We start from the raw sequence: 26,313 nt of genomic DNA on the forward strand, positions 1-26,313 counted from the left end.
ACTATTATGTGACACACAGTACAATGCAGTGTGTTGTTGCTCATGTAATATATCTGGGTTTGAATGATCTAAAATTCATATTACAGTATACACTGAGAGTAGAAAAACATTAAAGACACCTGCTCTTTCCATGACATAGACTGACGGTGAGGAGACAGGTTAAATAAGGATTTTCAAGCGTTAAGACAATTGAGACATGGATTGTATGTGTGCCATTCAGATGGTGAATTGGCAAGACAAAATATTTAAGTGCCTTTCAACGGGGTATGGTAGTAGATGCCAGGCCCACCGGTTTGTGTCAAGAACTGCAACGCTGCTGGGTTTTTCATGCTCAACAGTTTCCCGTGCTCATCAAGTATGGTCCACTACCCAAAGGACATCCAGTCAACTTGACACAACTGTGGGAAGCATTAGAGTCAACATGGGCCAGCCTCCCTGTGGAACGCTTTCAACACCTTGTAGAGTCCATGCCCGACATATTCAGGCTGTTCTGAGGGCAAAAAGGGTCGGGGTACAACTCAATATTAGGAAGATGTCGTTGATGTTTTGAACACTCAGTGTATGTAGGAACTTCAAATGTGTGATTTTGTTGTAAAACATCCAGACATGTTGGTAGCTGAAATTTATTGTAAATATAAAGTGTATTTACAGTAGATAAATGTGACAATATCTAAAATAACATTACACACAATTACAGTACTATGTTTTGGCTTTTGTGTGCTATTAATTAAAAAGATATCTCATTTGATTAGTAAACGTGAAATAATGGATAACTGATATACATTTGTAGATAATAACATCAAGCCAACCTATCAGATATGATGGCACTACAATCACTATTGTTAACCTTTCACAGTACATAACAACATATTGTCTGTACAATACAAAGTCTCAGCTGACATTGTTGTCCAGATAACAGTACAGATACATGGACACCAGCATCGCTGCCACCTAGGAGAGAGAAACTTGTGTTAGGATGATCTAGATCACAACTACAATAATATGGCTTTGATTACATGTACAGGGCCTTCAGAAAGCATTCACATTTTGTTGTGTTACAGCCCGAATTTAAAATGGATTAAATGTAGACTTTGTGTCACTGGCCTACACACAATACCCCATTATGTCAAAGTGGAATTATGTTTTTATATAAAATTAAAATAATAAAATAAACATGTGAATTCAGGCTGTAAAACAACAAAATGTGGAATAAGTCAAGGGGTCTGAATACTTTCTGAAGGCACTGTAACAGCTCCTGTATCCAACACTAGCTGTCATAATGGCTGGGAGTTTGTCCTGACACGATGACCTGACCATAACCACATATGACTGGACCATAACAGCAAAAACTCCCTAGCCCTGGTCCGTACGGTTCCTATATGCACCTACCCTATCATCTCTTCCTGACTGCTTGTGAATATGCGTGAGTCACTTTATAACATTATGATCAGATTGTAGATCAGATTCCTCAAAGCCATAAAACATCTCCACTGGATGTTCAGTACATGCAAATCAATGGCTTTCACTCATCCTGCGACAAGAGGTTGATAGACATGGTACACGGTTATACTCCTGCACTGAACAATGCACAGACACGTTTTTTTACAGACACTCTTATCCAGAGCAACTTAAGAGTATACAACTTTCATACTGGTCCCCCCCTGGGAATTGAACCCATGCGCCAGAAGTGCCCCGCTCTACCAACTGAGCCACACGGGATAATTTATGACCTGTTGATTTTACCTCTAGCCCTCCGATGCCTACGGCTATTCCACCTACGATGTTGGCATGCTTCTGAAGGGCCTCCAACAGCTGTGCAAAACAGCCCTGGAGAGGAACGTGTACAGAACATGAATTATTAATAGGACAATTGTTGTACACGTCTAAGTGGTTTTAAAACACAAGGTCATTAAGGCATTAAGGTCAGACTTGTTACACATTTGCACGTGTTTTTCTCTAGATCAAGTGAAGGTTGTTGAAGATGTTTAGTTTATGATACATTTGAGTGTAAACAAGGAGACTTATGGTTGTTCCTGTGGGAAACAGTGTCACTCTGTGGGTGTCTCACCCAGTCTATGGTGTGTGTCCCAAATGACACCCTATTTTCTATATTGTGCACTACTTTTGACCAGAGATGATACCGTTTATAATAATATTTTGAAAGCAGTGCTAAATAAATAAAAGAAAGTTCTACAAATTGGACTACTTCTTTGTCAGTTTTGTCCTTGTTTGGTTGAGTTTAAAACCATCAGAATGGAGAAAGCCCAATGAACTAATGTTACCATAAGAGTCATGCACTGCTCATTATACATAGAACTTTGATCATTCAGAATAGTGAGCCATTGGCAGCCGTGGTCTCACCTGAACAGCACTGTGCCATGCATGCTGCTGGCTGCAGGGGGCAGTGTCTAGCTGGCAGCAGCTGGGTGGGTAGCTGCCCTCACTCTGCTCGAAGTAGTACGAGTCAGTAAAGTCTGTGTAGTTGGTGAAGCCACAGCAATTCAGCTTCAGGGACACGGAGAGAAAGAGAGAAATGTGTTGTAGCATTCTCTCAGCATTCCCTTGTAACACTTGAGTGACATGCTAACAACAATGTGTTGGAGGATGGACGAGCACACTGGCAAGTGTTCACCAAAATAAAGGCATTTAATTTAGTTATTGATTTACCATTCAATAAAAAGCAACACAACATGGACGGTTATGTAAGGAACAGCTTTTCTTTGGCATTCTACTTAGGTTATTGATTTGTATTCCTCTGTACTTTCTAGCCTGTAGGCTACTTAAAGATGGTGGCCATGGTCCCAGAGAGGTACATGATGTATTGACATGCTTTTAGCAGAGAGAGAGAGGTTCACAAGTCAAGGTCTTTGAATGTATCAAGCATAATAAGGAGAGCTGAGCAATGGCAGAAATGTAGAATTGTGTGCAACTGAAAACACAGTAAGGCACAATACAAAAGCTATACAATACATAGAGTCAAAGCCATATTATTACCATTCTAAACTCTTACAGGGTAGAATGTGATTGACGTGTGATAGATAGAGCATGACAAACTCAGCAGTTATGGCCCATACCGTATGGGATTAAATATCGCAGATAGGGTTAGTCAGGACTCAGGAGGGCTAGCCACGGACTTGGATGGTTCAGGCTCATCATTGTCTGTGAAAAACGGCACCTGTCTTGCTCCTGGATAGCGGAGAAATATTGGTAACTTGAGGTAGCCATACCTCAGTCATAGTGCTGTTCCAGATCTTGGTGACCACCGGATCGCTGCCATACTGGTTCTTCAAGACAAGGGTGGCCCATGCTTTAAGAATCCCCTCGGCCTGGAGACCACACACACACACACACACACACACACACACACACACACACACACACACACACACACACACACACACACAAGGTCACTGAACAAACCTACAACATATCGTCTGTTTTTACAGAGTGTACACCTCAGGCAGTCAGCTATGCATCAATAATGAAATAAATGTCTATCTGAACCAAACAAAGCACCTGGGAAATAAAACCCATAGCCTGTCCCTGAGAAGATGACTGGGACATTTTCCTCCATTTTCTCCTTTGTGATTGTAAGTGGTCACATTTACATATATATTGATGCTGCCGTTTGTTCGATCAGGACACTTTCTCCCATTGTGTTTCATACCATATTTATTTCATACAGAGAAAACATATCCATAGCTCCTGTTATTGTAGAGAGTGAATTCCTATATGACATATTCCTATATTCACCACCCTCCCTCTCCCTCCCTCTCCCTCTCCCCCCCTTCTCTCTCTACCTCCCTCTCTCTCCCCCTCCCACTCTCTACCTCCCCCTCCCTCTCTCCCCCTTCTCTCCCCTCCCACTCTCTACCTCCCTCCCTACCTACCTATCTCCCTCCCTCTCTCTACCCCCCTCCCTCTCTCTCCCTCTCTCTCTCCCCCCTTCTCTCTCTACCTCCCTCTCTCCCCCCTCCCACACTCTACCTCCTTCCCTCTCTTTACCTCCCTCCCTCTCTCTACCTCCCTACCTCCCTTCCACTCAGTGTGTCCCCGTTTTTTCCATTTTGATTAATAAGCCCTTGGCGTACAGTCACACAAAGACTCAGGGGAGCGAGTGTGTGTGTGTGTGTGTTCAGGGAGCAGGGAGAGAGTAGCCTGAGGGGACGTGGAGACATGCTACAATTAAAAGTGCCCCCCAAGAAGCGGGAAGAGGGGCTCAGATCAGAGGGGTTATTACCAGCTAGCTAATTCATCACTGTCACTCTGCCTGCCTGGTTGCCTGCCCTGCGTGCCCCTCGCTACACTGCATTCCCTCACACACACTCACACATACACACACGCACACACATACACTGTGGACAGGAAAAAGGCCTAAACAACCAACACACTGGGCTCTGAGCCAGGAGGGGATAACGTACCAACTGTATCAACTAAACTATGCAAGGAGAGGAGAGTTGTGGAGGATATTAGGCCATATGCCTAATGTTATTGATCAATCTTCTACATTGTAGAATAATATCGAAGGCATCAAAACTATGAAATAACACATGTGGAATAAAGTAGTAACCAAAAAAGCGTTAAACATTTAACGCTTAGATTCTTCAAAGTAGCCACCCTTTGTCTTGATGACAGCTTTGCACACTCTTGTCATTCTCTCAACCAGCTTCACCTGGAATGCTTTTCCAACAGTCTTAATGGAGTTCCCACATATGCTGAGCACTTGTTGGCTGCTTTTCCTTCACCCTGTGGTCCAACTCAGGCCAGAATCTAAAATCTAAAATATATTTTGATTTGTTTAACACTTTTTTGGTTACTACATGATTCCACATGTTATTTCATAGTTTTGATGTCTTCACTATTATTTTACAATATAGAAAATAGTTTAAAAAAAAAAAAAAAAAACTTGAATGAGTAGGTGTGTCCAAACTTTTGACTGGTACTGTATATATACAGTTGAAGTCGGAAGTTTACATACACTTAGGTTGGAGTCATTAAAACTCGTTTTTCAACCACTCCACAAATTTCTTGTTAACAAACTATAGTTTTGGCAAGTCGGTTAGGACATCTACTTTGTGCATGACACAAGTCATTTTTCCAACATTTGTTTACAGACAGATTATTTCAATTAGAATTCACTGTATCACAATTCCAGTGGGTCAGAAGTTAACATTACAGTTGACTGTGCCATTAAACAGCTTGGAAAATTCCAGAAAATGTCATCATGGCTTTAGAAGCTTCTGATAGGCTAATTGACATAATTTGAGTCAATTGGAGGTGTACCTGTGGATGTATTTCAAGCACTACCTTCAAACTCAGTGCCTCTTTGCTTGGCATCATGGGAAAATCAAAAGGAGACCTCAGAAAAACAGTTGTAGACCTCCACAAGTCTTGTTCATCCTTGGGAGCAATTTACACACGCCTGAAGGTACCACGTTCATCTGTACAAACAATAGTATGCAAGTATAAACACCATGGGACCTCGCAGCCGTCATACCGCTCAGGAAGGAGACGTGTTCTGTCTCCTAGAGATGAATGTACTTTGGTGCAAAAAGTGCAAATCAATCCCAGAACAACAGCAAAGGACCTTGTGAAGATGCTGGAGGAAACAGGTACAAAAGTATCTATATCCACAGTAAAACTAGTCCTATATCGACATAACCTGAAAGGCCGCTCAGCAAGGAAGAAGCCACTGCTCCAAAACCGCCATAAAAAGCCAGACTACGGTTTGCAACAGCACATGGGGACAAAGATTGTACTTTTTTGAGAAATGTCCTCTGGTGTGATGAAACAAAAATAGAACTGTTTGCCCATAATGACCATCGTTATGTTTGGAGGATAAAGGGGGAGGCTTGCAAGCCGAAGAACACCATCCCAACCGTGAAGCACGGGGGTGGCAGCATCATGTTGTGGGGGTGATTTGCTGCAGGAGGGACTGGTACACTTCACAAACTAGATGGTATCATGAGGAAGAAAAATTATGTGGATATATTGAAGCAACATCTCAAGACATCAGTCAGAAAGTTAAAGCTTGGTCGCAAATGGGTCTTCCAAATGGACAATGACCCCAAGCATACTTCCAAAGTTGTGGCAAAATGGCTTAAGGACAACAAAGTCAAGGTATTGGAGTGGCCATCACAAAGCCCTGACCTCATCCTACAGAAAAGTTGTGGGCAGCACTGAAAAAGCATGTGCGAGCAAGGAGGCCTACAAACCTGACTCAGTTACACCAGCTGTCAGGAGTGGGCCAAAATTCACCCAGCTTATTGTGGGAAGCTTATGGAAGGCTACCCAAAACGTTTGACCCAAGTTAAACAATTGAAAGACAATGCTACCAAATACTACTTGAGTGTATGTAAACTTCTGACCCACTGGGAATGTGATGAAAGAAATAAAAGCTGAAATACATAATTCTCTCTATTATTCTGACATTTCACATTCTTAAAATAAAGTGGTGATCCTAACTGACCTAAGACAGGGAATTTTTACGAGGATTAAATGTCAGGAATTGTGAAAAACTGAGTTTAAATGTATTTGGCTAAGGTGTATGTAAACTTCTGACTTCAACTGTATATACTGTTTATATATAATATCTCTTTAAATATAAATCATGAAAAAGTGTTAATTATCTGACATTATTTAATTGTAACAAACAGAGGAAGCTCTATAGCAGAGTAGCTCTTACCGACAGGAACAACCACCTCTCTGTTATAATCGATCTGTTATTAAGGCCCTGTAGTAACTTGCAATGTTGTTTTACATTTTTCCATCATATAAGCGTCTCCTCTGAATGTCTTTTAGAACTATAAAGCAGTCATATAACGCTTGTATAACGCTCTCTAAAATTGGTTATTAAATCAGAGTTATTCAGATTCCATCGGGTCATGGCTTTTTGGTTAGATTAGGGCGTAGGCCCGATGGGGAAAGGGAGATTTATGTGGTAGATATAGTAGTAGGAAATAGATCAACACCCTATATGTATTGCCCATTTCATTGTTTCAGGGGTATATTTCGGAGAGTTATTATGTTCATGGATGGCTATGTATATTACTACCCAATCCATATTAATTATTGCAATGATACTGTGTCATCAAAAGCCGGGGATGGGCAGATGCTCGGAGACTGCCAAATACATTATCGAAATGGCAATGTGCTTTGTCTAGGTAATGAATTAATAGGATTAATGCTAAAAAACAGCACAATAGATTCACTATAAGCATATCTAATTAAGTAACAATGAGAATCTATAATACACGCCTAGGATCTCTTCTGGCCCTCGACAAAGACCCACCAACATACACAGACGCACAAAAATACACACACACGCACGCACGCACGCACGCACGCACGCACACACACACACACACACACACACACACACACACACAATCATGTCAAGATGCAGAAGTTGTCACTAGTTACCTCAGTCACAAAGTCAAAATATATTGTATATTGTTTGTTTTTTTTTGTCCAAATTTAAGGTTAGGGTTAGGCAAAAGGTTAGCAGTGTGGTTGAGGTTAGGGTTAGGCAAAAGGTTAGCAGTGTGGTTGAGGTTAGGGTTAGGCAAAAGGTTAGCAGTGTGGTTGAGGTTAGGGTTAGGCAAAAGGTTAGCAGTGTGGTTAAGGTTAGGGTTAGGCAAAAGGTTAGCAGTGTGGTTAGGGTTATGCAAAAGGTTAGCAGTGTGGTTAAGGTTAGGGTTAGGCAAAAGGTTAGCAGTGTGGTTAGAGTTAGGCAAAAGGTTAGCAGTGTGGTTAAGGTTAGGGTTAGGCAAAAGGTTATTAGTGTGGTTAAGGTTAGGGTTAGGCAAAAGGTTAGCAGTGTGGTTAAGGTTAGGGTTAGGCAAAAGGTTAGCAGTGTGGTTAAGGTTAGGGTTAGGCAAAAGGTTAGCAGTGTGGTTAAGGTTAGGGTTAGGCAAAAGGTTATTAGTGTGGTTAAGGTTAGGGATAGGCAAAAGGTTAGCAATGTGGTTAAGGCTAGGGATAGGTTTAAATCAGATGAAAAAAAAATGAAATTAGGACTTTTGAGTAACTTTGACGATCATTTTCCAGGTTTTTGTGTTTGGAATGACACTGTTACTACGGGAGATGATGCTGTCATAGAATGACTAGGCCTATTACCCATAATGCTAATTGACTGGAAATTCCAAATCAACTGCGCTGCTGTGCTTATAGTCTGACGGGCCCACGTGTAAAACTTTAAACGACATCTCATCATGACCCGCTTCCCTGTTTTCCCCAACACTTAAAGTAATCCTCAAATCCCTTCAAATAATACTGTCAAATAAAGCAAGGTATTTAACAAGTCAAATAAGCTCTTGGCCTAAAACATAGGCAACAAACGTGAGCTGGTAGACATTGGAGAGGTAGAAATTACAGTTACATGCTTGGATGTGGTCACATCGGTGCGAGTTACAAATTTTAGCTGGTCACTTTACTCAAAACATTCTATTTTTGGAGCAGCTAAAACCATGATTTGATCAAACGGTAACATCCTGATTCCTGCATCAAGGTGTTTTCCCTGCTGCCCCTGTTTCTCTCTGTGCCCCCCGAGTAGACTAGCTGAAGAGAAGGCGAGGAAGAGAAAAACGCATTTGCACGAAGCTGGCTGTACTGTGTTACGTCTAATCTATGAGACCGGATTGGCTGGAAAAATAAGTAGGCTACTGTTGTGGGTTTGTTTTCGAGTTTCCCCTTCCTCAGTGATTAGCCCCAAGTGATTTCGCCTACAGTATATGTATCTCTATTGAACAAAATAAACAGAAATTCTGGAACACTATTTTGACAGTACAATTATAGCAACAACAGCCTAATTGTCAACCCAAAATTCATGCCAATCACTGATTTACGTGCTTTGCATCAAAATATCTTTATTTTGCATTCCTGCTTGGACGTGTTGGATGAAACAACGTATTTCTTGAATAAATCTAAGTCTGGCGCATTCCTATACTGTTTTTTAAATATATATAGACAACATGGGGCCAACATTGAATTTGAAAGAGAAGGCAAGTGCCTTGATCCCACAGGAAATAGGCCGATGGGAGTTTTTTAAATGCTCCGGATTTGAGAATATTGGTATATCCAGAGACCAAAATGCAGAACAGATAAACGCATTTTTGATTTGCAGGAGGAGAGAATTTCGTTAAATAAAATTATTCATTTCCAATGATTTACCGTCCGAAAGGACAGGGTGTCCCGCTAGTATTTTACTGAACAGGACTGGAGAAAGAGCAGGAGCGAGACCTATATATGTAAATAGTCTGTTTTGCATATAAAATGCTTTAACTTCAATATTCCAGAGTAATAAATTGCTCAAAGTGAGAGGCCCCAGGCAATCTGGGGGTCATTAAAGGGCCAAATGTACTGAAGTGGACATAAAGCCCAGTAATTCAATGATGGCCGGGCTATGAAGGAAAATTTACATGGAGATAAAAATCGAGAATGGGAGTGAAAGCTGGAGCAAGAGAGGGAGGAGGGGGGAGGGAGAGAGAGACATAAGGAGAGATGATACAAAGAGAGAGAGAAAGAGAGAGGGAGGGAGGTTCAAGTCAGAGGTGGAGAGAGAGAGGGAGACTTACAAACGAAGAGTAGGCGAGGGCCACCGTTCCGGCTGCTACTTCAGCGATGAAAATAATCAGGATGATGGAGAAAAACTTAGTAGAACAAGACAAAGAAAAAGGACTTGGCTTTAGATTAGAGGAGCTGACTGCAACCTCAACCACAACACAACCACAAGTTCACAAAATAACCAGAACGCAACCATAACACACCATAACACAACCACAAGGTCACAAAACAACACAGCTATAACACAACCACAAGTTCACAAACACAACCATAACACAACCACAAGTTCACAAACCAACCACCACACCATACCACAACACACAACACACAAATACAACAACTAAACAACCCCTATCCAACCACAACACAACTCCTACACTCCTCTGGGCTTCGTAATCAGCCTTTGTCCTGTCATGTTATTGTAAAGGCCCTTCGATAAAGGACAGCTAACCGTTGATTAGACAAAGGAGAACAGGGAAGTGGTTTAATGTGAACGCTGAAACAACCGATAAGCATCTTCTCCTGGCTGAGAGCTGTAAACAGTAATGTATCCTATATGGACTACTATCCGTTAGAATCTATCAGTCTGAGTATGTATGTGATGGTGCTTATGGGGAAAATGTTCTAGCTGTGCTACTCATTATCAATGAAATGGACTCTGGGGGTAGTTAGCCACATTGTTAATGAACATTAACACACCCTCTTCAGGACTACACTGGAGGAAGATAGTCCTTCATGGATATGGTAGCTTGTTTTGTGAACTGTGTAGATAGATTAATTGGGAGTGTGGAGTGGGTATGTAAGGTCTATAATACGGTCATGAATGATATACTGCAGATATAGTTAATAATGTACCTTGTGGTTTTGTAGTTATGTTGAGTTAGATCACAATTGTGACTATAGCAGTTAGTGTAAGTTAATTGGCTATCTTCAGCATAGCAGTTAGAGTAAGTTAATTGGCTGTGTTCAGTATAGCAGTTAGAGTAAGTTAATTAGCTGTGTTCAGTATAGCAGTTAGTGTAAGTTAATTAGCTGTGTTCAGCATAGCAGTTAGAGTAAGTTAATTAGCTGTGTTCAACATAGCAGTTAGTGTAAGTTAATTGGCTGTGTTCAACAGTGGGCCTGTACTCTGGACTGTACCTACCAGTAGCAGCAGACACTTGCTCCCCTTGTGGGCTCCACAGCAGCCCAGGACACCCAGTAGAACCAGCACTCCTCCAATAGCGATGCAGAAGAAGCCCACATTGACAAACTGCGTGTCGAGGGTGGAGAAGGGACTCAGCACCTGTAGGAACAAACCCTTATCCACACTCACCCAAATCCCCACGCCCAGCAGGGTCAGACCCCCCAGCTGGAAACACACACACACACACACACACACACACACACACACACACACACACACACACACACACACACACACACACACACACACAGGATACACACATATACACACACAGGATACACACATTTACACACACACAGGATACACACATATACACACACACAGGATACACACATAAACACACAGGATACACACACACAAGATACACACACAGGACACACACATATACACATGCACATACATACACACACACAGGATACACACATACAGGATACACACATACACACACACAGGATACATACACACACACAGGATACACACGTACACACACACACACACACACACACACACACAGGATACACACACACACACACACACAGGATACACACACACACACACACACACACACACACACACACACGGGATACACACACACGGGATACACACACACACACACACACACACACACACACACACACGGGATACACACACACACACACACACACACACACACACACACACACACACACACACACACACACACACACACACACACACACACACACACACACAGGATACACATAGGTCAATACACACAAAGACACGTGCAACCCACAAGGTTCCATGGTTCCTTGAGATGTGTATAGGCTGTGTGCTCTTCCCTGGTCCCTCCACAGCCACACCCATAGCTACTTATTAAAACAAAGGTTAAATTAAAAAAATACAAAATACAAATAAAACCCACAGCTACTTCCTAGTTGGAATGAAATAGGAAGTGGGTGTGTCAGGAAGAGGGAAGCCATCTTGACTACATGTTGTGGCCAGAAAAGTTTGGTAACTAGGAAACTAGTTTAAAAGCCTAGTTTTCTCACTCTATACAAGTGATAACACTCTTAAAGACTTGTTTAAAGGAGATTGTATCGATTGTCGAGAGAAGTTTTCTCTGCAGACCAAAGTTTGGAAGGCTATTGCTAGGGTCTACAACTGAGCTTGTAAACTCAACCCTTATTTCATTTCTTGCAGCTGGATTATCTGTATTTTGTCGCGTTTTTGAGGGGATTTCTTGCCTTGTTTTGGGACTGACCTGAATTTCACATGTACTTTTATTAGAGAACCCAGACATTGTTGCTGAACTAAAACAGCCACTTGATTTAGCAGTTTTATCTGCTGGGTCAACAGCTCTTTCATGAGGTAATACGTGTGTTGTGTCACTACCCTATCCTACCTTTGTACGACACCACCACATCATCTGCTGTGTAGCTCTTTCCTAGTGTCAATGACCAAAAGCACCTCCTTTGGCCTCATGGGTGGAATGTTATTAATATTTTTCTTAATTTCATAATTAATAAAGATATATATTTTTAAATAATGACGAACATCCAGTGCTTCTATGTCAAACAGTTTTGTTATATTTCAGTCTTCTGGGATGTATACTGAACAAAAATATAAACGCAACATGCAACAATTTCAACAATTTTACTGAGTTACAATTCAGCCAGGCACTTGGGAGCCAGGACCAGCCAATCAGAATTATTTTTTCCTCACAAAGGGGCTTTATTACAGACAGAAATACTCCTCAGTTTCATCAGCTTTCTGGGTGGCTGGTCTCAGATGATCCCGCAGGTGAAGAAGTCAGATGTGGGGGTCCTGGGTTGGCGTCGTTACACATGGTCTGCGGTTGTGAGGCCGGTTAGATGTACTGCCAAATGCTCTAAAACAACATTGGAGGTGGCTTATGGTAGAGCAATTAACATTCAAATCTCTGGCAACAGCTCTGGTGGACATTCCTGCAGTCAGCATGCCAATTGCACTCTCCCTCAAAACTTGAGACATCTGTGGCATTGTGTTGTGTGACAAAACTGCACTTTTTAGAGTGGCTTTTTTGGTCCCAAGCACAAGGTGCACCTGTGTTTAATCAGCTTCTTGATATGCCACACCTGTCAGGTGGATGGATTATATTGACAGAAATGCTCACTAACAGGGATGTAAACACATTTGTGTACAACATTTGAGAGAAATCAGCTTTTTGTGCATATGGAACATTTCTGGAATATTTTATTTCAGCTCATGTTGCGTTTATATTTTTATGTATTTTTATGTTGCGTTTATATACATTATCGAAATGTCAGTGTTCTTTGTCTAGGAAATTCATGAATATGATTAATGCTAAAAACAAACAGCACAATATATCTGACATGGTACAGGTGTCTTCTTTTTTTAAGCCCATAACAATGTGTGTGAGGTGTATACTTTTGTTTCAAAGTAGATTTGTTTAAGACTCCCAAGAACCACTCTGTGTGACCCTGATTTAGCCCACTGCAGTAAAAAGGTTAAGAGGGGGTCAGGGGGAGAGGAAGATGAATTTATTTTGTCAGCCCGAGGCTTCTGTTATATACCAGCCAAAGAGAACTTGGCCTCTTGTTACCTTTTCTAAAGGAAACACTGCCCTTTCCCCATGACCCTTTTTCTTTCTCTACCAATACCAGACAGCTTAATAGGCAGGGATCCACTTAGTGATCATCTTGACCTGTTCTCTCTGTGTGACATGCAGAAGTCAACCATGGAATTCTATCTGGATTATAATGTAATGTCAGGAGGTATCTATCGTCAGGAGGTATCTATCTATTTTCTGATTGGCCAGGAGGAGAACGTTATATTTTTACTCGGCTCTGCCGGATGATGTCATAGGACTGCTGGAGAACCAACTCTAGCTCTTTAGGTCTACTCGGGAACTCTGGTCTAGCTCTAAACAAATGTTATTTTATCTACAAATGTAGATACCTACTTCACACATTGATTCACGTAATGGAAGTATTATTTACTTTATACGGGAAATGTGGGGCAATATATTTGATTTTTAAGCATATACAGTGCCTTCAGAAAGGGTTCATAGGTTATTGTCCTGCTGAAAGTGTCATTAATAACTTCACCATGCTCAAAGAGATATTCAATGTCTGCTTGTTTTATTTTTACCCTTCTACCAACAGGGTTCCTTTATGCGAGACATTGGAAAACCTCCCTGGTCTTTGTGATTGAACCTGTTTGAAATTCACTGCTTGACAGAGGGACTTTACAGATAATTGAATGTGTGGGGTACAGAGATGAGGTAGTCATTCAAAAATCATGTTAAAGACTATTATTGCACACAGAGTGAGTCCATATAACTTATTACATGACTTGTTAAGCACATTTTTACTAATTTAGGCTTGCCATTATTTAGGCTCGCCATAACAAAGGGGTTGAATACTTATTGACTAAAGACATTTAATATTTTCAAATTTTATTTATTTGTAAACATTTCTAAAAACATAATTCCACTTTGAAGTTATGGGGTATTGTGTGTAGGCCAGTGCCAATAAATCTCAATTTAATCCATTTTAAATTCAGACTGTATCACAACAAAATGTGGGAAATAGTCAAGGGGTGTGAATACTTTCTGAAGGCACTATACTGAACTGAATATACCAAACGCCTGGTCTGACAGATCTAATGTTTTGCTTTACCGTTGGATCTCATCTGCGCTCTCTCGCACTCTCTCGCTCTCTCTTTCTTTCTCTGTAGGTCAGATCAGTGAGAGAGTGGGTGGATGTCAGACTATGCTATTCCTTCTCTCCTCCCCACAGAACAGAAAGCATCTGAAACCTGATATTGTCTGTCGTCTCCAATCAGAGCTATGTCAGTCATATACAGGAGACCTTCTGCTTTCTGTCAGCTGCACATGAAACTAGGCCTGCCAGTCTGTCTGCCTGCCACCATCCTCCCCATCAGCCCTGATGTCTTCCACATGAGAATAATCTCCCCCTGTCTTCCTCTCCTCCCCTCTTCCCCCTCTCCTTTCTCCTCAGGGTATCTTGTCTTTTATTTCTTCCTCCACCTGTTCTCAGTGATGAACGCCCTGCTCGGTAAATGTGATACGACAACCATATTCCCCCTAACTCCTTGTCTGGCAGCGTTTTCCCTCTGCCTGATCTAATTGTGGTTGGCTTTCTCTTTTATTTTTTTGCAGGCTAATGCGGTAGATGGAATGCCACCTGCCTGGGATGCCCTGTCAGACACCATGAGACCTGTCATAGATCACATGGAAATCAGGTTAGGACTAGAGGTCAACTGGGTAAATGGGATAGGTGAGTACAATATGGAAGGGACAAATGAAAGATATTAGGGCTGGAGGGATTGAATAGGAGACTTCTGAACAGAGCCATATAGGCCTCTGTAGAGGGGGGGGGGGGGGCGAATGGATGAATGAATACTGTTGGAAATGCATTCCAGCTGAAGCTGGTTGAGAGAATGCCAAGAGTGTGCAAAGCTGTCATCAAGGCAAAGCATGGCTACTTTTAAGAATCTCAAATATTAAATATATTTGGATTTATTTAACACTTTTTTTGGTTACTACATGATTCCATGTGTTATTTTATAGTTTTGATGTCTTCACTACTTTTTTTACAATGTAGAAAATAGTAAAAATAAAGAAAAACCCGGGAATGAGTAGGTGTGTCCACACTTTTGACTGGTGCTGTATATAAGTGTATCATGTTTGTCTTCTGTTTTCCATGATATTTTGGCATTAATACGTGTCACATATCAGTTTGCAAACAATGTAAAAATAATTATAATAATACTTGAGTCAATAAAGCCTTCATACAATCATGGTCTCTTTTTTGCTTTCTTGAGTTAGGCAGCTACAAAATGCAGGTGTTTCAGCCTAGCTCAGTGCTTTCTATGGTGGTGGGCAAGCCAGCAGAAAATACAGAGCGTTGGGGTTGAAAATGTTCTCTAGTTGCGCCGTGATCGGCTCAGTGTTCTGTCACTCATGGTGACACCACGTCACCGCCAAATCTAAGGGTAGAGCTCAAAATTCAACCCACTTGGGTGCTGCCATAGAGTTACATTAGAAGTGCCCATCCAAGAAGGCTCAAGGTCATTGGCCACAGATACACTGATTTCAAATCACGTTATATCTACAGTAGCTTTGATTGGACTTTCAAAATCGTAGCCAGCAAGCTAACAGTCATCATCATGAATCAAGTCAATAATCTACCGGCAAATCCTTTTTAATCCATGTCATATGAAGACAAAAAATTAAGAGAAATTATAGATAAAACGTATCGGTGCTCATCAGCCATTGGACAAAAATATTACACAACAAGTTAGAAATCACAAATTCAACAATGAGTGGTTGGGAAGGAATCTGTGGTTAACTGCAAGCATTGCACAGCAATCATTAGCCTACTATTCAGTGGAGTGGGTGTGTGGTCCCAAGTCTGGGTTTAAGGGTCTCTTTTCCAAGCTTGAAAGGATTCAACATTGGCCGTGCTGTCAATCCAGCATGACTTCTGCCGAGCTCAAGACAACTGGAAACTCAGAACTGGGAAATCTGACTTCAGTGAGTTCAAAACAACTAGGAACTCTGAAAAAAACGAGCTCCGATCATCCAACTTGTCGGGAACTTGGGCTTCTTGCTAGAACTCCGACCTGAAGATCACTGACGTCATCATAATTCAACCTTGTTTTTTTTCCAAGTTCCCAGTTGTCTTGAAAGCACCATAAATCCAGAGAATGCCAGACTTTGATGACAAAGTTTGATGACAAAATTGGCCCATGAAGGACCGCCGCGCCACCTTCCTGTTCAAGTGAGCACAGCACAACAAGGAGAGTCCAAAATTGCTTGTATGCTGCTGCATAAATGATGTAATATGCCAGGGAGATATGTATACTGTAGCTAAGAAAGTAATACTAAGTGTATGTTGTGTAGTAAGATGTTGGTAGCCCATGTGCCTCACCCTAATAATTTGGTCCCTTTCTCCTCATAATTTCGCCAACTGTTCTGACTTGATGGTGCACATGTAGTCTATAGCCTGTTTTAGAGAAATGTAATCATTGAATATTGTTAGAGCTTTCATTGTCTGCTTATATGCCCTCTTTATATCCTATGGTTCTGATTTGGTGTACAGAGAGAACTCTGTAAGAACCGCCCATGTTCTGAATTCTGTTGCTATACATTTCAAAGTGCTGAACAAATAGTTATATTGACAACGTCTGTCCTAGCTCGCACATTATTGCCTAAATCAAAAATATCCGCTTGTCGTCCCCTTATTCCATAGTTTGTACAAGTGTCAGTTGAAACCACGTTTAAGCAAGTCAGCCATATCAGCTATGTTTTTTTAAAAGGCAGTAAATGAGGCTGAATGAACTGTTTCACTGCCTGACAAGGCTCCTCTGATAGCCAGGTGTAGCAGTGGTAAGGTGTTGGGACTGCTGTTGGGACTCTGCTGTTGGAACAGCTTGATGTAGGCCCGAACAGTTTGTGGGCACCGTTTGCCACTGTTATAGTGCAATGACTGTATTGTTTAGTGTTGTGTCGTGTAGTGTCTTTGCTGGCATGCATCCCCAAAACATTTAGTGGAGTTGGCTCCACCAAGATGGACATTCTAAAATCGTCACTGGTTGTGTTACAGCCTGAATTCAAAATGGATTCAATATTTTTTATTTTCTCACCCATCTACACATAATACCCAATAACGACAGTGAAAACATGTTTTTAGACATTTTTGTAAATTTATTGAAAATAAAATACGGAAATATCTATTTTACATAAGTATTTACACCCTTGAGTCAAAACTTTGTAAACTCCTTTGGCGGTGATTACAGCTGTGTGTCTTTCTGGGTAAGTCTCTAAGAGCTTTGCACACCTGGATTGTACAATATTTGCCCATTTATTATTGAAAAATTATTCAAGCTCTGTCAAATTGGTTGTTGATCATTGCTAGACAGCCATTTTCAGGACTTCCCATAGATTTTTAAGCCGATTTAGGTCAAAACTGTAACTAGGCCACTCAGGAATATTCAACGTTGTCTTGGTAAGCAACTCCCATGTAGATATGGCCTTGTGTTTTAGGTTATTGTCCTGCTGAAAGGTGAATTCTTCTCCCAGGTGTCTGTTGGGAAACAGACTGAACCGGGTTTTCCTCTAGGATTTTGCCTGTGCTTATAGGTGTATTTAATTTCTTTATCCTGAAAAACTCCCTAGTCCTAGCTGATGACAAGCATACCTATAAGATGGTACAGCCACCACCATGCTTGAAAATATGAAGAGTGGTACTAAGTGATGTGTTGTGTTGTATTTTCCCCAAACATAACGCTTTCTATTCAGGACAAAAAGTACATTTCTTGGATTTTTTTGTTATTGCAGTATTTGTATTTTGTATTTGTATTTTATTAGGATCCCCACCATATCCCCAGTATTACTTAAGTGCCTTGTTGCAAACAGGATGCACGTTTTGGATTTTTTTTATTCTGTGCAGGCTTCCTTCTTTCATTCTGTCATTTAGGTTAATATTGTGGAGTAACTACAATGTTGTTGAACCATGCTCAGTTTTCTCATATCACAACCATTAAACTCTGTAACTGTTTTAAAATCCCCATTGGCCTCATGGTGAAATCCCTGAGCAATTTCCTTGCTCTCCGGCAACTGAGTTAGGAAGGACGTCTGTATCTTTGTAGTGACTGGGTGTATTGATACACCATCCAAAGTCGAATTAATAACTTCACCATGCTCAAAGGGATATTCAGCGTCTGCTTTTAATTTTTTTTTACACATCTACCAATCGGTGCCCTTCTTTGCAAGGCATTGGAAAACCTCCCTGGTCTTTGTGGTTGAATCTGTGCTTGAAATGCACTACTCTATTGAGGGACCTTACAGATAATTGTATGCGTGGGGTACAGAGATGAGGTAGTCATTATAATAAAATAATTTTAAACACTTTTATTGAACACAGAATGAGTCCATGCAATTTACAATGCAATTTGTTTAGCAAATTTTTACTCCTGAACTTATTTAGGCTTGCCATAACAAAGGGGTTGAATATTTGACTCAAGACATTTCATCTTTTCATTTTTTATTAATTTGTAAAATAATTCTACAAACTAAATTCTACTTTGACGTTATGGGGTAATGTGTGTAGATCAGTTGCACAAAATCTCAACATAATCCATTTTAAATTCAGGCTGTACCACAGCAAAATGTGGAATAATTTGAATGGTGTGAACAGGCACTGAGATAGAGCATTATGACCTTGTCAAAAGATTGCATCTAACTGTTCTTCCCAGATCCACATAAGCATGCATAACATGACTTTATTAAGACAGTGTCTCATATTGTATGGTGTAGGTTTATTAAATAACTTGGCTCAGGCACTAATGAAAACCCAGTAGAAAAGGACTTACACTTCAACGATCATTTAAACGGGAGAAGCAAGGTGTAATGAAAATTCAGCTTACCAACGCCAAAGTCCCCCTCCATTTCACAAACATCATTAGTTATAAACGCTAGGCGGAAAACGTAGGTAGCAAAATTAGAGAGTTTTAAAGTTAATGACATGAGAACTGCTGAGAGACAGAGAGAGAGAGACTTAAGAGTATAATTTGAGCTTCCGCTCAGTGATTTGTGGTATTTGTGTACCATCGTTGATATGTTGTTGAGTTAAATGGTGCTGAGGGAGAGGTGGGGGACAGCGAGAGAAAATACTTTTCTATGCATTAAAAGCCATTGTTTGTTGTTTCATTCACACAGGACTCATAAAGATTTCGTGCAATAAATTAACAAATGCAATTACTCTCCCCTCGCTTGCCCCCCCCTCCCCCCCGTGTGCATGTATGCAATCAAAAGGGAAACATACTCACAAGGATAAGCAAGTTGAACAAGACCATCATAAATTTGAAGAATGTGAAGCATGCCATTTTAATCTGTAATAAAGAGAACATAAATGATGCCGCTGCTTACTTCTCCCTACCTCTCTCTCCCACTCACACCCTCAATGAGCTTCTAAAATGCATATATTAATACATTCTGGTCCCTCTCCCGCCATTTAAAATCACTCGCTGTGAAATGATTGTGCCAACAATGCATCCTGGTGATCAAAAGCTAGTTGAACACAAACAGAGAGAGACCAAAGTAGTCAGTCACAGATTTAACAGGCTCAACAACAGCAACACAGTATTGTATTTTTCTACAGTGATCTAAACATATGAAACCCACCTGCGTTGTAGAGACTGCCTGTGTGCCTTAAAGAGTTAGACCCAGGAGATGACTGCTACCAGTGTGGTGTCTTTTAGGTCCCAGAGAGATGGCGTTGTTCTCCGGCAGACCAGGGTTCTCTTCAGTACTGCAGAGGAGGATCCCTCAGAAAGAAACAAGGGATCCAGGTGTGTCGCCAGGTGTTCAGAACAGGTACCTGTGTGAGGATGGAGTCTCTGATTGGTGAGTGATGGTGTCTGTGATCAGGTATACCAGTACAGGTTGACTTGTACTGCTGTGTCAGAGTGAGGAGGAATACTCTGATGCCCTCAGGGTGGACTGGGTGTGGCCAGGACAGGTACAGTTGACTCTCACCCAGGTGACAGATGAACAGACTGCGGGGACTGAGTGCTGTGTGTGTGTCTCAGGTCACAGTCTCTTTCTGACCCCTGCAGGTATAAACACAGTAGAGACAGAGAGGGGACACACAGGTACAAGTCTAGTGTCACCTGTAAACTATTCTGTTGTAACAAATAATCTGTGTTTAATATTATCATTACAAACTGTCCAGATTTATAGCCATACATTTACTCCAGGCTGTGAATCTACAGTGTCACCTGTACACCATAGGGTTATATTGCATAATCATCACCATACTGTGCAGATATTAGTATCCCACTGGGCACAAACTGGTTGAATCAATGTGTTGTTTTACAGGGGCAGCCATAGTAGTACGGCGTCCTTGCTCAACAGCACATCGATAGATTTATACCTTGTCAGCGAGGGTGTACAAACCAGCAACCTTTTGGTTACTGGGTCAACGCTCTAACTGCTAGGCTACCTGCTGCCCATAACAAACCTAAAAACAAAGATGGTGCTGCAGTGGATAGCTGCCGTATTACAGGCTCCTGACCATTATTTTGTATGGTTTTTTTTTACGCTGATCTTAACTTTTTTTGCAAAATAAAGTTTCCGGCATTATTAATTTGAAATCCATTTCACCTATTTTTTTTACCAGAATGTCACCTGTGCAACTAGAAACAACACAACTTCAGATTACCTTTACTCCACACTCAAAAACAAGGCCCTCCCTTGCCCTCCTTTTGGCAAATCTGACCATTGCTACTTAGAAACAAAAACTCAAACAGGAAGTACCAGTGATGCACTCAATACGGAATTGGTCCGATGAAGCGATGTTAAGCAACAGGAATGCTTCACTAGCACAAAGTGGATTATGTTCCGGGATTCCTCCGATAACATTGAAGAGTTTACCACATCAGTCACCGGCTTCATTAATAAGTGCATTGACGACATCGTATATTCATATCCCAACCAAAACCCATGTATTACATGCAACATCCGCACTGAGCTAAAGATGTGCAGACTGATAGTAGTGAAGATGGTGAGGTAAGGTTAGTGAGGGAGCTACCGCTTTCAAGGAGTGGGACACTAATCCGGACACTTATAAGAAATCCTGCTACGACCGCCAATGAGCCATCAAACAGGCAAAGCGTCAAAACTAAGATTGAATCCTACTACGCTGGCTCTGATGCTCGTCGGATGTGGCAGGGCTTGAAAACTATCACAGATTACAAAGGGAAACCCAGCCGTGAGCTGCCCAGTGACGAGAGCCTACCAGACAAGCTAAATTGCTTCTATGCTCACCTCGAGGCATGCAACACTGAACCATGTATGCGAGCACCAGCAGTGTGATCTCTCTCTGTAGCCTATGTGAGTAAGACCTTCAAGCAGGTCAACATTTAGACGGATTAACAGGACGCGTACTCAGAGCATGCGCTGACCAGCTGGCGAGTGTCTTCACTGACATGTTCAATGTCTCCCTGGCCCAGTCTGTAAGACCTACGTTTCAAGCAAAACATCATAGTCCATGTGCCCAAGAACGCCAAGGTAACCTGTTTAAATGACTATCGTCCTGTAGCACTTGCATTTGTAGCCCTAAAACACTTTGAAAGGTTGCCTCACATCAATACCATCATCCCAGACACCCTGGACCCACTCTAATTCGCATACCGCCCCAATAGATCAACAGATAATGCAATCTTTATTTCTCTCCACACTGCCCTCACCCACCTAGATCAGAGGAATACCTATGTGAGAATGCTGTTTATTGACTACAGCTCAGCGTTCAACACCATAGTTCCCTACAAGCTAATCACTAAGCTCAGGACCCTGGGACTGAACAGCTCCCTCTGCAAATGGATCCTGGTGGTGAGAGTAGGCACCAACACATCAGCCACGCTGACCCTCAACATTGGGGCCCCTCAGGGTGCATGCATAGTCCCCTCATGTACTCCCTGTTCACCCATGACTGCGTTCCCTAGGGCAACACCTTCATTAAGTTTTCTGACAACACGACGGTGGTAAGCCTGACACCAACAACGATGAGAGGAGGTCAGTGACCTGGCAGAGTGGTGCCACGATAACTCCTTTATTGCCAGCAAGACAAAGTAGCTGATCATGGACTACATGAAAATGGAGGCCCGAGCACACCCCCAAGAAATAAGACTACGAAATAGTTAACCAAATAGCTACCCAGACAATGTACATTGACCCTCTTTGCATTAACTATTTTGACTCATGACATTGCTGCTGCTACTGTTAATGATCTATCCTGTTGCCTAGTTACTTTACCCCTACCTATAGTGACTTCGGAAAACATTTTGTTACGTCAGAGCCTTATTCTAAAATATATATTTTTTTAATAACCCCCCCAAAAATAACCCAAAAGAATAACCCATAATGTCAAAGCAAAACAGGTTTTAAAAAGAGTATTATTACTTAAAAAAAAAATTGAATTACCTTATTGACATAAGTATTCAGACCCTTTGCTATGAGAATCGAAATTGACACCAGTCTCAACGTCAACAGTGAAGAGGCGACTCCGGGATGCTGGCCTTCTAGGCAGAGTTCCAAAGAAAAAAAGCCATATCTCAGACTGGCCAATAAAAAGAAAAGATTAAGATGGGCAAAGGAACACAGACACTGGACAGAGGAACTCTGCCTAGAAGGTCAGCATCCCGGAGTCGCCTCTTCACTGTTGACATTGAGACTGGTGTTTTGCAGGTGCTATTTAATGAAGCTGCCAGTTGAGGACTTGTGAGGCGTCTGTTTCTCAAACTAGACACTAATGTACTTGTCCTCTTGCTCAGTTGTGCCCCAGGGCCTCCCACTCCTCTTTCTATTCTGGTTAGAGACAGTTTGCGCTGTTCTGTGAAGGGAGTAGTACACAGCGTTGTCCGAGATCTTCAGTTTCTTGGCAATTTCTCGCATTGATTAGCCTTCATTTCTCAGAACAAGAATAGACTAATGAGTTTCAGAAGAAAGTTCTTTGTTTCTGGCCATTTTGAGCCTGTAATCGAACCCACAAATGCTGATGCTCCAGATACTCAACTAGTCTAAAGAAGGCCAGTTTTATTGCTTCTTTAGTCAGGACAACAGTTTTCAGCTGTGCTAACATAATTGCAAAAAGGTTTTCTAATGATCAATTAGCCTTTTAAAATGATAAACTTGGATTAGCTAACACAACGTGCCATTGGAACACAGGAGTGATGGTTGCTGATAATGGGCCTCTGTATGCCTATGTAGATATTCCATTAAAAATCTGCCGTTTCCAGCTACAATAGCCATTTACAACATTAACAATGTCTACACTGTATTTCTGATCAATTTGATGTCATTTTAATGGACTAAAATTGTTTTTCTTTCAAAAACAAGAACATTTCTAAGTGACCACAAACTTTTGAACGGTTGTGTATGTACAGTACATGTTGTATCTACCTCAATTACCACGTGCCACTGCACATTGACTCGGTACTGGTACCCCATGTACACGGAGTGCACAAAACATTAAGAACACCTTCCTAATATTGAATTGCACAAGGTGTCAAAAGAGCGTTCCATTGGGATGCTGGCCTTCCCACAGTTGTGCCAAGTTGACTGGATGTCCTTTGGGTGGTGGACCATTCTTGATACACATAAGAAACTGTTGCGAGTGGAAACACCCAAACGCACTGCATTTCTTGACACCACCTGGTGCGCAAGGAACCTACTACCGTCTGAATGGCATACACACATAATCCATGTCTCAATTGTCTAATTTATCCTTCTTTAACCATCTACACTGATTGAAGTGGATTTAACAGGTGACATCAATAAGGGATCATAGATTCCAACTGGATTCATCTGGCCAGTCCATTTCATTAAACAGGTGTTCTTAATGTTTTGTACATTCCGTGTATATCATCAGTGTCAACTGTAAACTAATCTAATGTAACAAATAATGGTTATATTGTACAATTATTACATACTGTGCAGATCCATGTCTACTCCAGGCTGCTAATCTACTGTCACCTATTTACCATAGGGGTATAGTGTATAATCATCACACACTGTGGGGAATGATTTACATCTACAGCAGGCTGCTAATCTAGTGTTGAGGTTCTATGCCAAACTGACGTGATTCTTTGGTTGAATTACCTCCTTGGTTGAATGAATGAATGAACAAGAGGCTGTCCAGATGAATTCAGTCATTTGACGTCTGAACCATCGAGCTGAACATCCCCCAACTGAATGACTCATTTGAAGTGAACTTTAAGTATCATTGTTGTTTAGTTGCTGTTTTCCTGCACAATCTTTTGCTTATCTTCAGTGATGAGCTTGGCTGGTCCTTTGTTCTCCTATGAGCAATGTCCCGTGGATGTAAAATAGAGTACCACTTCCTACCAGTAGAGGGCAGTAGTGTTCTGCAGGGTAGAGTCTGGTGGTCTGTCCTCTCTTTGTACTGTCTTCAAGCACCAGTGTTGATCAATGTGTCCCTCGGTAAAGGAATGCATGCGCCTTTCTTTGACGTGCAGTTTTCTTTTCAAACCAGTCAAGGATGGCCATTGTTCACATAGCGAAGGCCTGCTAGGCTTGGTCCACGGGTTTGGATTTGGACATGCTCCTCATGATTCAGGGCTTGCATCACCAGGTGAGGGTAATCAGGTAAATTGTTGAGAAAGGAGATAGATGATCTGTTAAAACGGATTGGACAGTTGGTCAGAAAATAATGAAGAATTTCAATAAGAATTTATCTTCAGTAAGTAGTCTAGTCCCAGTAAGCAGAAGCACTCCACTGGTCTCCCTAGTCCATCGGGAGGAGGATCTGAAAAGATCTGTAGAATGTTTGTCCCTCACAGCATGATGCTGGTGGGCATCGCCTCAGGAAGTAGAGGTGCTGGGGGTAGCTGCAGCACCCCCTTAAAAAAAATATCAACATATATTGTGTTTTCTCCACAAAATGTGTGAACTAGTCCTTTCTTAGGCCTGTATGAACGGAGAAAAAACTCCTCAGCAGCACCTCTCACACCCCCACCCCTATTTATCTCTCTCTATCTACTCTCTTTGTCTCGCTGTCTCTGTCTCTATCTGTCATGTCTCTCTCGCTCTCTCTCTCTCTCTCTCTCTCTCTCTCTCTCTCTCTGTTTTCCTCTTTTTCTTCTCTTATCAGCAGTGTTTTTTAGATTCTCTATACATTTCTGGTGGTGGAGAGGCACGGAAGACCCGCAGGCATTAAAAATCTCAGTGAAAAATGACGCGCCGCCCAATGCCACCTTGCTGGAGTTGAAAACATATCTGATCGAGCCTTCTCCGTAATATCACTTTAATGGTCCTTTTGTGAGTTATGGCAATCTCAGCAATACCCTCATTAATCCCACCCTCCTCAATCTTAGCAAGAAGAGCACCTGTCAGGCTTCCTTAGCTATTAAACCAGTTGATACTACTGACCGTGCCGTAATGATTAGAGGTGGGCTTTTTCATCACGTTGCGGCGGATGACGGGACGTGATGGGCTGGCGAGATCTACCGGGGGTTTCAGCGTACGAAAAGCGTAAAAAGCGGGTACCTTGATGAGATGGGCCAGATTGAGAATTATCTCTGACTCTCCAGGGTAACGGGGTAATACATCTCGGCTCTACCATTAATCGCTACCGCTGCAGCTAACGCTAAGTGGACCTGCACCACCAGAGGGCCTGTTGTCATTAGTCCATATCTCCCAGGAATGGAAACGTTTTTAATGGTGTAGCCTATGAGAGGGAAGGAAAGGGTAAGGTATGGCTGACCTCATGAATTACAAGACACCGGAAGTGGCATCGTGGCACCTAACGAGAAGCAACCAAAACAGAGGTTGGAGTGAAACAATAATGTGATGATGTAGTGGTTTCACGACCCCGTAGGTCCAGGTCTAGTCGGCTCTGCTGGGTGTCAGGGGGTTTGAATTACACCCTGGTTTTTCAAAGCAAATGAATGGAACAGTACCATCAAGATTTTTAAAAATCTAATTCCGACATGGGCAATTTCCACAGTAACACCGGTGACACTGACACAGATTT

The 26,313-nt window shown here is 41.7% G+C and overlaps 1 protein-coding gene across 1 annotated transcript; it reads right to left on the bottom strand.

Annotated features, from left to right (window-relative positions):
• Positions 1–609: 609 nt before the first annotated feature.
• Positions 610–25,948, bottom strand: LOC139541549 (tetraspanin-1). The gene is made up of 9 exons (XM_071346319.1): positions 25,710–25,948; positions 19,944–20,139; positions 19,589–19,651; positions 10,709–10,915; positions 9,576–9,650; positions 3,228–3,326; positions 2,362–2,505; positions 1,744–1,827; positions 610–951 (listed from the first exon to the last, which is right to left on the bottom strand). Exons 3-9 carry the CDS (start codon positions 19,643–19,645, stop codon positions 892–894), a joined length of 726 nt encoding a protein of 241 aa, XP_071202420.1. The 5' UTR covers positions 19,646–19,651; positions 19,944–20,139; positions 25,710–25,948; the 3' UTR covers positions 610–891.
• Between the last annotated feature and the right edge of the window lie 365 nt (positions 25,949–26,313).

Source organism: Salvelinus alpinus, chromosome 16 (assembly GCF_045679555.1).
Source record: "Salvelinus alpinus chromosome 16, SLU_Salpinus.1, whole genome shotgun sequence".
NCBI classification, from domain to species: Eukaryota; Metazoa; Chordata; class Actinopteri; order Salmoniformes; family Salmonidae; genus Salvelinus; species Salvelinus alpinus.

What these genes read in the sequence shown, in the direction of transcription:
- LOC139541549 (XM_071346319.1), bottom strand. Translation starts at nt 19,645, where the DNA reads ATGGCATGCTTCACATTCTTCAAATTTATGATGGTCTTGTTCAACTTG. An exon ending in GCAAGTGTCTGCTGCTACTG is followed by an intron (nt 9,651 to 10,708) that starts GTAGGTACAGTC and finishes TGTTCTACTAAG; the next exon opens with TTTTTCTCCATCATCCTGAT. An exon ending in GGAACAGCACTATGACTGAG is followed by an intron (nt 2,506 to 3,227) that starts GTATGGCTACCT and finishes GTGTCCCTGAAG; the next exon opens with CTGAATTGCTGTGGCTTCAC.